Source organism: Vicugna pacos, chromosome 29 (assembly GCF_048564905.1).
Source record: "Vicugna pacos chromosome 29, VicPac4, whole genome shotgun sequence".
NCBI classification, from domain to species: domain Eukaryota; kingdom Metazoa; phylum Chordata; class Mammalia; order Artiodactyla; family Camelidae; genus Vicugna; species Vicugna pacos.
In genome coordinates, this window is record NC_133015.1 from 3,910,745 (window position 1) to 3,926,236 (window position 15,492).

The window sequence follows — 15,492 nt, forward strand, 5'->3', positions numbered from 1 at the left end:
ACCTACAAATAAAGTCGATTTTTAGATCTAGTCAATAAATTCCTTTTTAAAAGTTGGCTAAACAAGACATCCTTTTATGTCCCTCACACATTTTAGCAAGAATTGTCTAGACATCATAATGAATAAGACAAGTAGAATTTCTTTATATTTTTTCTAAAACAGAGTCATTCTTTCAAACACCCTCAGGGGTTTTCTACCTCTTCAACTGTTCACATGAAACACTTGTCTGAAATAATCTAGCACTGTGACTGCTTGTCTGAATTCTACCCAGTTTCAAGATCCAGTTTAAATTTCATCTGTTCCACAAAGTCACCTGGTTCATCCCAGTCACGCTTCTGATTTATAATAAAGTATGTCTGCTATTGTTTTGTTATATAGCATGCAATGCTTTCATAAGTAAGGACACTCTAAAGAAAATTAATAGAACATTAAATCACTATCTTTAAACTCTGAGGATAAAGAAGTGTGTTTCCTTTCTTGTAACACAGAAGATTCTCGGGAGCAAAGGAACCTGGGTTGTATGACCATCACGTGGTGTCATTTTAAGACCAGTGTTCTAATCAAGTGTCCTTAAGTTTAGAAAGTCCGTTTGTACAATATGCATTGCTCTTTAGGTAAATCTTGAAACTTGGTGTCAAGTTTATCTGATGTCTTGCTTAATTCCACAGTGATTATAGAACATTTTAAATTTGAATTATTTGAATCGATCTTTTGAAATTTGTTGAGACTCAACTTAGGCCTTAGCACAAAGTCAATTTTTTTAATGTTTCATATGAACTTTAAAAATGTACATTCTGCAATTATTGTTTGCCATGTTGAATATAGGTCTATTAGATCAAGTTTGTTAATTATGTTGTTCAGAATTTCTATATCTTAACTGATGTCTTTCTTTCAGTCTAGTTCTTTATCAATTACTCAGTGATATCTATTAAAATCCCCCACTATAGTCATAAATTTATTTCTTCTTTTTTCTCCATCAATTTTCACTTTATATATTTTGAGGTAATAATTTTAGTGCATTTAAATTTCACAATCATCATAAATATTCCTTTTTATCTTTAATGATGCTCTTGTAATAGAGACTATTTTGCCTACTATTATAGTAGCCTTCTTTTAGTTACTGGAATCTAATTTATTATCTTCCATTATTTTACTTCGCAAATTTCTGTTTCTTTGTAATAAGGTGTGGTAGCATGTAGGTGCTATTTTATCTAGTCTGACAATTTTTTTTTATTAATTGAAATATTTAGTCTGTTTACCTTTAATGTAATTATTGACATGTTTGGCTTTAAATCTGACATTTTAATATTAGCTTTCTATTTTATGATCTGTTTTTGTGTCATTTTTTTTCCATTGCTTCATCTTTAATTAATCAAATATTGTTCTATTATTTTATTAGCTTTTTAACTTAGTATATGTTCTTTAATTTTTCTTTTGGTGATTACTCTAGCAATAACAAGATACATTTTTATCTTACTAGAATGTAGAATGTACTCTAAAGTATTACTTTTTTCGCTTTCCAGAAAGGCATAGACTCAACAAATCTTCAAATTCATTCACCTTATCCTCTTGATGGTTTTACCACTGTTGATATATTTGATTTCTATATGCATGTAATACTCTACAGGCAACACTGTTTTGTACAGTCAAGGAATATTTAGATTAGCCACATATTCACCCAGTTTCTTTGTTCTTCTGTCCTTTCTACATTTTTGTAGTTTATCTGAAATTATATTTTTTTTCTACCTGAAGTCCTTCACCTTGGGACTCCTTTTAGTGCAGGTCTCTTGGGAATGAGAGCTCTCTCTACTATTTGTCTGAACACATCTTTATTTTGCCTTTATTTAAAAATTATTTTTCCACTGGTTTTAGAAGTCTAGGCTGCCAGTTATTTTTATCTCAATACTTTAAGAAATGTCATACCATGTTTTCTGACACAATCATCTGTTGAGAAAGCATTAAAATTTCCCCTTTAGCATATTGCATCTTTTCTATCTACTTCAACTTTAAGATTTTCTCTGACTTTGGTTTTCATTAGTTTTTAACGTGTCCAGGTGTGATTACCTAGCTTGTAATTCATACAGAAACTAGAACATGTTGTTTGATGTCTTTCCATTCTCAGGAAAAAAAATTTAAACCAATACTACTTCAGGAAACACCAAATATTGTTTCCGGCAGATTCTTACTCCTCTCTTTCTTAAAATTTTTATTATAAACTTGTCAGAATTTTTTATCACCTCATTATCTATCTTATACTCTTTTCTGTATCATTTATCTTTTTTCTCTTCAAAGTTACTTGTAATATTTTCTATGAATCTGTTTTCCAATTCAGTAACTCTCTTCTGTTGTATCTAATCTGCTGATAAAGACATTTATTGAGTTATTAATTTGTTATTATATTGTTAAATTATGAAGTCTCAATTTTATTTTTTTAACAATTTCAGTTTTATAGTAAAATTCTACTTTCATCTGTTTTCTTCAAAATACAATCACAGTTATTTTAAAACTATAACTCCCATAGCTATATTACCCATGCGTTAACTGTATTGCTTTTTTTCTCCTGAGTTTTTGTTATTTTGTCTTACATACTGCCCTTCTTGGTAATTTTTTATTCAACGAGTACAAAAACTGTTATGAATCTAGATGATATCATTCTCTGAGATGTTTTGTTTTTGTACTGACAGTCAATTAGTATATAGCAGATTAATATAATACAATGGAGAATTGAGATGTTTTGAGGCTGATTTTTGTCCTGGGTTTCTATTGATAGACTAACATGTTTATCAGAACCTCTTATTCTTGGCAGACACACAACTCAATCTGTTATGCTGTGAAACTGATGACAATTCTTCTTGCTAGATTTGTAGCTGCATATTTTTACTTGGGTTCTGTGATCATTAATTTTACGTGTCAATTTGACTGGACCATGGAGTTCCCAGATATTTGAGCAAAACATTATTCTGGCTATTTCTAGAAGGGTGGTTTTGGAGGCGATGAACATTTAAATTAGTAGACTGAGTAAAGCAGATTGCTGTCCATAATGCAGTGGCCTCAACTTTTCAGTTGAAGGCCTGAATAGAATAAAAGGCTGACAAGTTTGCAATAAAAAGTTTAAGAAAGAGGAAGAAGAATTGGCCAGAAAGAATATTTGTATTTCCTGAAGTAGCACTGGGTTCAGGCAAATAGTGGAGAGAGCTCTCATTGCCAGGAGACCTGCACTAAAAGGAGTCCCAAGGTGAAGGACTTCAGGTAGAAGAAAATATTATTTCAGATAAACTACAAAAGGCTGACCCACTCCCAAATCAGGGAGAATTTTCCTGCCCATTGACCCTTAAATTGATTATTCTAAATAAACATCAGCAATTCCTGTTTCTACAGCAGTAGCCAGCCTTCAGACTCAAAGTGGATATTGGTCATAGATTTTGAACTTGCCAGCCTCCATAACTGCTTGAGCCAATTTCTTATATCTATCATCTATCTATCTATCATCTACCTATCATCTGTCTATCTCTCTATCATCTATATATCTATTATCTTTCTATCATCTATCTATCTATCATGTATCTATCATCTGTCTATCTATCTATCATCTATCTATCTATCTATCTATCTATCTATCTATCTATCTATCTATCATCTATCATCTATCTACCTCCTATTGGCTCTGATATACAGAGATTTACAGTGTTTGGCTTCTTATTTTGTGAAACAGGAATAGGCAAATGCCTAAAGGATGACAGGGTACCAAGCTCCCTTTCCTCTGATTTTCTTTGTCCGGTATCTTGGCCTCTCAAGTCTTGACTGCCTAGGTAAACTAAATTCAAATTTTGTCACTCTGGTGCTCTAAGACTCCTGAAAGTTCTGATTCATTGCTCTCTCCTTAATTGCTCATTCCTATGATGCTTACAAATTGGCAGATGCCCCAAAAGAAAAGAAAGAGGAAATGTCTGGTTCAAAGCAATGCATTTCTCTTCTTTCTTGAATCATGGCCCTTTAAATCCTGGTTCCTTTGGTTGCTCTCAAATGCCTTCAGAACTCTCCAGCTATTTGTACACATTCAGATGTAATGAGAGTCTGTGAGTACTTAGTACTGATTGCTATTTTGCAGGTTCTATATGTCATATACGTGTATGTGTTGTTTATTTGTCTGTGAATTAAATTTATTTTCAAAGGCTTTTAAGGAACTATATACTTTTTAGTTCATATAACAGATATATCTAGGAGTTCAGAAAAGGGGTGGAAAAGTGAAGAAAAAAAGTACCTGAAGAACTCTTGGGAAATGTGTTCCTGATATAAATGTCACATCATTCACAATGTAAATTCTTCTGAACAGCCCAGACTGCATCTTATTAGCACATAAACACAGCTCAACTGATAACCATAAACAGAATCTCCAGTGGATTCCAGGTATTTCCTTCAGCATTAATTTTTTATGTTTCAGAGAGACCAACTTCATACATTACCACCAGCACCAACAGGAAAAACAATCTCCTTTTTTCTGTCTTGTTGGATTTGGAGTTTTAACTTACTGCTTAGGAGATATAACTTTTTTTCTATGTAGTTAGAAAGTCCTAACTGACTAAACTGAATTCCAAAGGATTTTCCCAGCATGATTCTGCAGTTTCATAAATCTAATTTGGAAATATTGAATGTTCAATGAAATCAGAATTATTTTTCAAAAATTTGACCAACTAATTTAAAAATAACATTTAGACAAAATACATTTCATAATTTTCTAAACATTTTGATGCTTAATTTGTAATGCTGACTAGTTATAGATGAGGAAAATAATCTTTATACCTCTATTTTTTGAGATTTTATAAGGGAGAAGTTAACCTATCTGATATGTAGGACTGCACCATTTAATCACGAGAAATAATCATTTTAACATCCTATTTAATAAAATTGCTCTTCTGCATGGAGATGTTATACTGCAAAAAATATGAGTGTTATAGTCACAAGAATTTAAGAGAAGCACTAAGAACTAAAAATATTTCTGAATTATACAATGAAATTCAATGTCACCTAAAGAAAATGCTAACTTCTAATTTAAATAGTCATAAACTTTAAAAAATTAGCATATAACGTTCAGTAAAAAATTAATAGAGCATATGTTGAAATGCATACTTTATGTGTATTCATACATAAATGCTCATCACATGACCAGAAGCTATTGCAGTTATAAAATCCAGACTGCCTTAATGAGTTAGCATCATTCATGTGTTGTATGGTTTATTAATTTTTAAATTAATTGCTTTGATGTGATTTGAATTTTATATAAAAGATCAGTTATTTTGGTAGCTTTATAGAGCAGACTTTCTCCTTTTTTGATAGACCAGAAACAGTGTTTCCTGATTTTATATTCAAAATAGAGCATTTCCTCCACATAACACTGAATACAATGGTTCATATATCCATTTATTCTGAATTTAATGTGTTCTTACAAAGAAGATTCAGTTGAATAAGCTTAGGTGTGAAGTAAAATAACTGAGTAATCCTAATCTGAATGTGAAAATGATTTAGTATTTACATTTTTGCTCATAGTAAAAATAAGTACTTTAAATTGCATTTGGGGCTTTTCCATATTCACCATTGTAGAACAATAATTTTTTTTAAAAATGTATTATCTAATTTTATAACCATATAGCCTATTTTTTTTAGCTTTTCAATGTACAGTTGACCCTTGAACAACATGGGTTTGAACTGCATGGGTCCACATATGTATAGAATTTTAAAAATAAATATATTGGAAAAAATTTTAGAGATTTGTAACAACTTGAAAAACTCACAAACTGTGTAGCCTAGAAATATCAAAAAATTAAGAAAAAATTAGTCTTGTCTCCTGCAACTTTACTGAACTTATTTATTAATATTAAAAAGACCACATTACCTAAAGCAATCTACAGATTTAATGCAATCCCTATCAAAATACTCATGATATTTTTCACAGAACTAGAATAATCCTAAAATGTATATGGACTCACAGAAGACTCAAATTGCCAAAGCAATTTGGAGGAAAAAGAACAAAGCAGGAAGTATCACCCTCCCAAGACTTCAGGCTATACTACAAAGCTACAGTAACCAAAACAGCATGGTACTAGCACAAAAACAGACACATAGTTCAATGAACAAAAAAGAGTACTCAGAAATAGACTCATGCATCTATCTATAGTCAATTAATCTATAACAAAGGAGGCAAGGGTATACATTGAAAAAAAGATAATCTTTTTAACAAGTAGTTGTTGGTAAAGCCGGACACATACATGTAAAAAATAAGATCAGAACACTTCCTCATACCAAATACAAAAATAAACTCAAAATAGATTGAAGACCTAAATGTAAAATCTGATGCTAAATGTAAAACTCCTAGAGAAAAACATAGGCAGAACATTACACTCTTTGACATAAATTGCAGCAATATTTTTTGCACCTGTCTCCCACAGTAATGAAAACAAAAGGAAAATTAAACAAATGGGACCTAATTAGACTTATAAGCTTTTGCACAGTAAAGGAAACCATCAACAAACCAAAAACAGCCTACTGAATGGGAGAAAATATTTGCGAATGCCATAACCAATTAGGAGTTCATATCCAAAATAAATAAACAGCTCATTCAACCCAATATCAGAAAGCCCCCAAATAACCTTATTTAAAAATGGGCAGAAGATCGGAATAGACGTTTTTCCAAGGAAGACATACAGATGGACAACAGCCACATGAAAAGATGCTCAACATTGCTTATCAACAGAAAAGTGCAAATCACAATCATTATGAGCTAGCACCTCATATCTGTTAGAATGTCTATCATCAAAAAGTCTACAAATAACAAATGTTAACAAGGATGTAGAGAAAAAGGAACCCTTGTGCACTGTCGGTGGGGATGTAAATTGGTGCACCACTGTGGAAAACAGTATGAAAGTTCCTCAAAAAACTAAAAATAGAACTACCGTATGATCCAGCATTTCCACCCCAGGTGTATATCTGAAGAAAATTGAAACACAAGTTTGAAAAGATACATAAACCCCAATGATCACAGCAATGTTGTTTACAAGCGCCAAGATATGGAAGCAACCTATGTACCATCAACATATAAATGAATAAGGAATATATGGTACATATATACAGTGGAATATTACTTAGCCATATAAAATAATGATGTTCTGCAATTTGCAACAATGTGGACAGACCTAAAGATTATTACATTTAGTTAAATAAGTCTGACAAAGACAAATACTCTAGGTTATCATTTACATGTGGAATCTAAAAAGTAAATTAATGTATATAACAAAATAGAAACAGACTCAGATATACCGAGAACAAACTAATGGTTACCAGTGGGGAGAGGGAAATGGGAAGGGACAAGATAGGGGTACAGAGTTAAGAGATACAAACTGCTATGAATAAAATCATTAAGTAACAAGGATATATTGTACAGTACAGGAAAATATAGCCATTGTTTTATAATAACTTAAATGAAGTATGATCTATAAAAATACTGAATCACTATGTTGTACACTTGAAACTAATATAATATTGTAAACAAACTCTACTTCAATAAAAATCAAATTAATTAAATTAATGACCAAATGAACCTCTGTGTGCCTACTATCTGGCTATGAAAACCAAATTTTCCTATTTAGATAGAGAGGTAGCCATTATACTAACTTTTAGGATATTAAATTTTAAACTTTTTCTTAGTGCAATTGTATATAGCCCTAAAAAATTAACTATGGTTTTATCTATTTTTTTACATTATTTAAAATGTTGTTAGAATAAACAGTTTTTTGTATTTTTGCCAAATATAAACCTTTTGAAATGTAATCATGTTCCTGTAGCCCATTTCTTTCTCACTGTTGTATGACTGTTCTCAAATTATTTATTCACTGTTTTGCAGACAAACATTTGTATCATTACCAGTGTTTGGCTATGACACAATGATGATATAAGCATTATTGTACACACATCCTCATTTCATATACAGCTATTTCTCTAAGATATATACATTAAAAAATGTGATTTCTGTGCCATATATATATAAACAAATGGATGTGATTGTGTCCTAATAGAACTTTACTCACAAAAAACATCTACTGTAGTCCAGATTTGGCCCAAGGTCTTGGCTTTGCCACCTCAAATATAGAGCTTCACTCATATTATTAAATCCCCATAGTCTTTATTATTATCTATTTTTAATTTTAAAAATATGTAGCATAATTATATGCTACAATATATGTGAAGGTGATTTTTAATATTTAACATATAATAATAGTATTATTTTATATGATATGCTACAGGATATAAGAGTATTACAAAGATATGATATTCATATAAGTTAAATTTTAAAAATTATAGTATCAGTTTTTTTAATTGAAATGTTTTCTACCATAGTAGCTCCCTCTATTCCCTGTCAATGTTTTACATCTAGTTTTCTATGGTCTTGGAAATCTAATTTCCAGACTTATTTTATTTATATGTTAACTATAAATAAACTATGTTATGTAAACATCTATGTACTTATTTAGGAGTAAAAGATAAAGCTTGAGAATAGCTTGCCTTAGTAAAATTTATTGGGCCTGCTATAAAGGCCTTTGGGTCTATCACTCTGTTAATAATAGAAGAAACTGACAAACCCATTCTCTAGATGAGAGATTACTCTATACGGATATAAAGCAAATTCTTTAGGAAAATTATTACAGAGTTTATCTGAAAATGATTGTGTATTTATTTATATGTTTATAAACATATTTAAACATAACACTTATGAAGTTTTAGTTACATTTTTAAGGAACTGTCACCAACTAGAATCTATTACAATGAAGGTTTACTAAAACCTTTATTAAATATTTTCTTGCTGATTTTGGTTAGTATCATCAATTAGTTATGTATTTATTTCATTCAGTTTGACTTAATCAAACAGATTTCCAAAAATGGGTTAGAGCATTTTCTTAAAAAGTTATTTGGGAAAAAAAAACCAATGTCCAAACTTAATTTTCAGTATTATTACACATACACACACACAGTCTCCATACAAATGATAACCTTACAAAAGAGAAGTGAATTATGGTGATCACAGCTGACAAAGACATTAAAGTAAATACAAACATTATTTTTAACTGAAGAGAGACAGTCAGGGTTGAGACCACTATATGCCACTATGATTTTGATCATTCTTTTCAAGTGATATCATACAATGAATCAGAGTAGTTCCACTTTAACCAAGGAAGTTCATTCCTTATTCTCAAGGCAGGGTCTGGTGCTCCAACATTTTGCTCCCACATTGAGCTGTGCTTACTACTTACTAAAGTAGTCATCCTGACTATAGCCTTAAACTCACGCGATCAGCTGCATTTCCCACCTTCCCCACCACACCATCGTCTCCTCCAGGATCAAGACCACTTTTTATTTATCTCATTACCAAATACATAGGAAGTACCCAAAATTGTCTGTGGAACTGAACTGACCATAAGGAAAATGCCAAAATATAGTCATTTATCAGAACAGTTAAGGAACTTTTAAAGCATTTAAAGATTTTGAATAGAATAATCAGTTACCTGTGTATTTATTTCATCTAGTGGTAAATTGGTAAAAAGTGGTAAATTTCATGATGATCTACCTCAACTGGCTGGACCAAGCTGAAAGTTTATATTTCTGCCTTTGACTAGAGCATATATTAATGAGATTCTTAAAAGCAGAGATAAAAAGTAGAAGAATAAAATCTATAATTGAAAATCAATGTTATTAAAGGGGAAGGGCCATCCTCCCTCCTGCACCTAATAAAGAATTTATTAGGGACTAAGCATGGTTCTTGAACTACACCTAAATGTACTTGGATTTTTGCCATCAAGGAGTTAGACTGAAGCACACGCTTCAGGCCTGTGATACTTTCACTGGTATCCTCAAACCTGTGGCAGTAATGAATCTATGAGGAATACACCAATCACCAAGGAAATATTTTCATGGTCAAACCTAGTCCCGTAAATAAACAAACCCTCCCCCACCCCAAAAATGGTGCTTAGTTTTCATAGTATATCTGTACTCACATGCATCTCAAAAAAATTGATGGTTTAATTTCAAATGGTATAGTAAGAAATAGTATAGTAAGAAAGCAATATTACAAAGAATGCAGGGAAAATTGAAATGTCAATGTACACTTGAATAAAACATTAAGATTGTTTCTTGCTTGAACAAACGGGGGGAATCAAACAACTCTGGGGGAAAACAGCATGCTATGGAAGGCAACCTGCTGGAGGAACTTCTAAGCCAAACATACAGCGAGCTTCAAAGAATTTATTACTATGTGTTTTCCCAAGCTGTCAAGAATCTCAAAAGAACACTTTAAGTATGTATGGTGCTAGTGGAGAGAAATTTGCTATATCCAACCAAATAAAAATCATTTGTGCTGTTTTGGGTTTCTTTTTTTTTTTTTTTTCAAAATGACTGACTTTTAGACATGGGAAGGAAGAATGTTAGTACTCAGACTCTTGGTTCCAAGAGGGCAAGAAGGGATGGATTTGTTGAAAAGGAAATACGCTATCAGGAGATGTGGGACGTTGGCAGTGGTGAGACACTTCACCTGCACAACAGTCTGGGACTGGCAACATTAGTCAGTTACAGTTTCCCAGAGCTGGCCAAGGGGAGAGCCACCCTGAAGGCTTGGATTCAAAATGCTAAGTGATGCTTTTATAGTTAACTGCGGACTAAGTACTTTGTATTTTTGTATTGCACTCTGAGAAAAACAGACACTGTTTCTGTACATTAATCTTGCAGCATCAGTCTGTTGTGTTTTTTCCTATTTAATAAAGGCACGCACTGTTTCCTGATACTAGGCACCGGACTCTGGACTTTACAAATATGAGCGCACTGAATCCTCAGAACATCCCTACGATGTGAGTTTGTTAGGATCCTCATTTTCAAAAGGACAAAAGTGAGATTCAGAGGGCTATGTAAGTTGCCCAAGGCCACACAGCTCCTAAGTGGCAGGAGTCAGTACTGGGATTCAGGCAGTTTGGTTTCGAGCCTAACCCTCCTTCGTGCTACCCGTGTATGCTCAGAGCCAGGCACAGGATAGGTGAGCAAAACACAGTTCATGGATGTTGAGAAATGATCGTCTTGGGCATTCACTTTGACACTCATTATTTTTTTAAAAAACTGATTGCACTTACAGATTCTTGAAAAATTTAAGTCTCAAATCTATGTATCAAATGACAGAAACAAATTACTCCAAATGGCTTTATTTTTATTTCTCTGACCCTTTTCCCTCAATAACTGTAATCACGTCTTCTCTCTTTACAGGATAGCTCTAATTTCATGCATGGCATGATTAGATCTGGTCATTAATAGAAAAATAAAATTATAACTTCTCAATTGATTGTTGACATGTACAGCATTTATTTCCTATACCTTCTAAGACTTATTTCCTGTGGCCTTTTCTTCACCTTCCATGCCTCATCCCTTTCCCTCCCTGACCCCTTCACTGACTTCAGACTGTCCCTTGGCTCCCTGAGTCTCAACTGCTGCGCCCCAGCACTGTTTCTTGAGACTGTACATTTAGAGCAAGTTTAGGTGCCATTGAGAGAAAGGTACAAAGATTTACCAAATACCCGCTACCCTCACACATGCATACCCCTCATGATCAACATCACTCACCAAAATGTATTGTTTTAAGCAAAAGTGAATCTAAATTGATACATGATATTTACCCAAAGTCTGTAATTTTAGATACAATGCCCAAAGTGCAAGCAACAAAAGTAATAAACACCAAGTGGAACTATATTAAACTCAGAAGCCACTTCACAGAAAAGGAAACAACAAACAAAATGAAAAGGCAACCCATATAATGAGAGAAAATAGTTTCAAACTGTGTATCAGATAAGAGGGTAATATCCAAAATATATAAGGAACTCACACAATTCAATAGCAAAGAAACAGCCCAATCTAAAAAACGGGAAAAGGACCTAAAAAGACATTTCTGAAAAGAAGACATAAAAATGGTAAACAAGTGCTTGAAAAGATGCTCAGCATCATTAATCATCAAGGAAATTAAAATCAAAAGCACAACGAGACATCACCTCACACCTGTTAGAATGGCTATTCTCAAAAAGACAAAAAGGTTAATGTTGGAGAAGATGTGGTGGTAAGCGAGTCCTTGTACACTGCTGGTCGTCACGTAAATTGGTACGGCCATTATAAAAACAGCACGGAGTTCCCCCCACAAAAAAATTAAAAACAGAAACAATGCAATCCTGCAATCCCATTCTTTGTAGACATCTAAAGAAATGAAAACAGGGTATATCTGCATTTCCATGTTTATTGCATCACTATTCGCAATAGCCAAAACATGGAAACAACCTAAGTGTTTATCCATGGATAATGGAGATAGAAGATATGATATGATATGATATATGATATGATATGATATACACACACACACACACACACATACATATACATACTATTATTAAGTCTTAAAAAGAAGGAAATCCCGCCACTTGTGACAACATGAATGAACCCGAAAGACATCACATTAAGTAAAATAAGCCAAACAAACTGTCATCTAAAATAGTCAAACTCATAGAAGACGAGAGTAGAATGTTGGTTATAATGGGCAGGTATAGGGAAAATGAAGAGATATTTGTCAAAGGGTACAAAGTTTCAGGTACACAAGATGAGTAAGTCTTGGAGATGTAATGTACGGCATGGTGACTGTAGTCAATCGTAATGTATTGCACACTTGAACTTTGCTAGAAAATAGATACTAAGTATTCTTACAACAAACACACAAAGCTAGTGAGATGATGGATATGCTGATTAGCTTCACTGTGATCATTTCAAAATATATACATACATCAAAACATCAAGATGTACACTTTCAACATACACAAATTTCATTTGTCAATTACACCTCAATAAAGCTAAAAAAAACCCTAATACAACAGTCCATATGGGATAACAGAAATTATATTGCCCTCATAGACCTAATACAGGATTCAGAGGTGGTAGTCCCATTTTATCCTTATTTAATTCTTGAGTTTTGTCTTCAAAAAAACAAATAGATCCTTATAGCACAGGGAAACATATACAAGATCTTGTGGTAGCTCACAGCGAAAAAAAATGTAACAATGAATATATGTATGTTATGTATAACTGAAGAATTGTGCTCTACACTGGAATTTGACACAACATTGTAAAATGACTATAACTCAATAAAAATTATTTAAAAAACAAAACAAACAAACAAAAACAAGTAGATCCTGGAGGATTGGAATTGACTACTACAAAGTCAACCAAGAAGTAGCCCTAATTATAGCTGCTGCTCCAAATGTAGTATTTTTTTTTCCTAAAGCAGATTAAAAAGGTATTATGTACATGGTATGTGGCCACTGAGTGGTGAATGCATTTTCCATTCCTATCAAGACAGATTAGAAACATGACCCATTCATGTGTAATCAACAACTCTGTCTCTCTCTCTCTCTCTCTCTCTCTCTCTCTCTCTATATATATATATATATATGTATATATATATATACTTTTTGTGTTCTTATCTCATTTTTTATCCTTGTCTGTCTTCATTGGTTTTATCCATGCTCATTTTTCTTGAATCTGAGAACATTCTAGGTTTTCCTGACTTCAATCCACAGTGCTACATAATTTGGTTTTAGTTGGTTCCTTTGGAATTTTTCTCCTTCGGATGTTTAATCTTGACCATCCGAAATCTAAAACTCGTTTTTTAGCCACAATTCTAATCAACCAGGTCTGATTCTCATGTGGAGTATCCAGAGATCCAGAAAGATATTGAACTTTAATTTTCACCATCTGATAGTCGAAATATTATACATAAGCAAAAGACTTTAAGTGAGACTTGCTGATTGTGATGGAATTAACCCCTTGATGACCTTAGCATTACCCGTGAGATAAACAGCATAAGCACACATTCTTCACTTGATTTTAAAGGCCCTTCATGATCTATCCTCTGTGCTCCCTTTCCATTATCTGAAAATGACCCTCCTTCCTCATTAAGTAATCACACTGGCTTAGTCTCAGGAATTAAATATACAACACACCACCAGCCAGTGGGCAGTATGTTGTGGAAGACATCCCTCATTATATCTGTTTAAACACACTTCAAGTTCAATGTTAACAGTGTAACTTTTATTTTTAAAAGATGTATTATCTTGAATATTTCAGAAGTCACCTAAGATATTTAGATTTAAATACCTGGAAGAGATATAATACTTTTTTTTATAATAACGATACCTTGTTGCTTATGGAAAAAGCAAATATTCATTTCTTACCACGGGTTCACAAGAAGGTATGTGCATCACAGACACTACAGAGTCTCTGAGCTCTTCACTGAAAGCAAAGCTGTGGAAATTTCGAGGTATGAAAGAAGCTGTTGGCTCATTTTCTTCAATCAGATTTTTATACATTTGTGTTAGAGGTCGAGCTACGCCTTTCAGGATTACATAAAATCCATCATTTCCAACCACTGAAACAAAACGAAGCCAAACAAGATAAACTGTAGTGGGTACACTGTATATTTATTTCCCAGACCCTTTGATATGAATATGACTACAATGCATATACAATTGCCTCGCTTTTACCAAATTTCTTTTAGTTGATACAATGACAGGGACTTTAATGCAACACTTAGGCATCACAAATAACTTATAGATAATTTACTCAAATAACAAAAACGATAAAGACATATCTGCACATTTCAACTGTGTTTTCTGACAATTATTTACAGTAATCAATCCTCTAATAAATTCTAGAAAAGAACCATGGTGGCATATCATGATTAATAGATCTAAGACATCATTAGAAAAACAGGACCAGAATAGTCCTCGAGCTTTTCAAAATGTTTACCTCCCCCTCAAAAATGCCATTCTGCCTGTTTTATATAAGTAGCAATATATACCCTACTATTAATTGTCACTTAGCTTTGCTCTGGACAGGATAACGATCACTCATAGAACTGAGTAAAGAATATAGTATGGAAAGGGAAATTGATCATTACTAGGAAAAAGGGTTTTTTTTTTCCCCGTATTTCTCCTCCTCCATATTATAACTCTCCACAATTGGTTATCTAATCCCAATTCCTAAAGTTCAACTATGTGCCTGTAGGTCTGGCAGGTTTACACACTTGTGAGCATTTTGAATACAACGTTTTAGTTTGAATGCATCCGTTTTAGTTCTGAAGCCTGGCATTTTGAAGACGCAGGGCATGAGAACCGGATAGAGTCTCTCCACTTCTCAATCTTTTACATCACTTCATAGGATTGGAGCTAATTATTCAGATGCTATGAGAAGATCTTTTCTTACACTTTGCTTATTAACTCGCTGTGAATAGAAACTTTGTGAACTGATTTTAATGGACAGTTGTGTTTCTTTTTATGCCCTACGACATACTGATTGCTTGCTTTCCTTGCCTTTTTTCCTAAAATGAGTCCTTATTAGTGGGGCACTTTTGGTCACCATCTGTACATGGTGACT

The 15,492-nt window shown here is 33.0% G+C and overlaps 1 protein-coding gene across 8 annotated transcripts in view; it reads right to left on the reverse strand.

Moving 5' to 3' along the window:
- CNBD1 (cyclic nucleotide binding domain containing 1) overlaps nucleotides 1-15,492 on the reverse strand; it is a 299,007-nt gene that overhangs the window by 128,785 nt on the left and 154,730 nt on the right. For all 8 annotated transcript variants that reach the window (XR_012065401.1, XM_072951719.1, XM_072951718.1 and 5 more), the window contains exon 6: nucleotides 14,292-14,485. Coding sequence is in view for 7 of the 8 variants with exons in the window: in XM_072951719.1 (XP_072807820.1) it covers nucleotides 14,292-14,485 (194 nt within the window). In the remaining variant the exon portion in view is untranslated. The remainder of the gene's footprint in view (nucleotides 1-14,291; nucleotides 14,486-15,492) is intronic.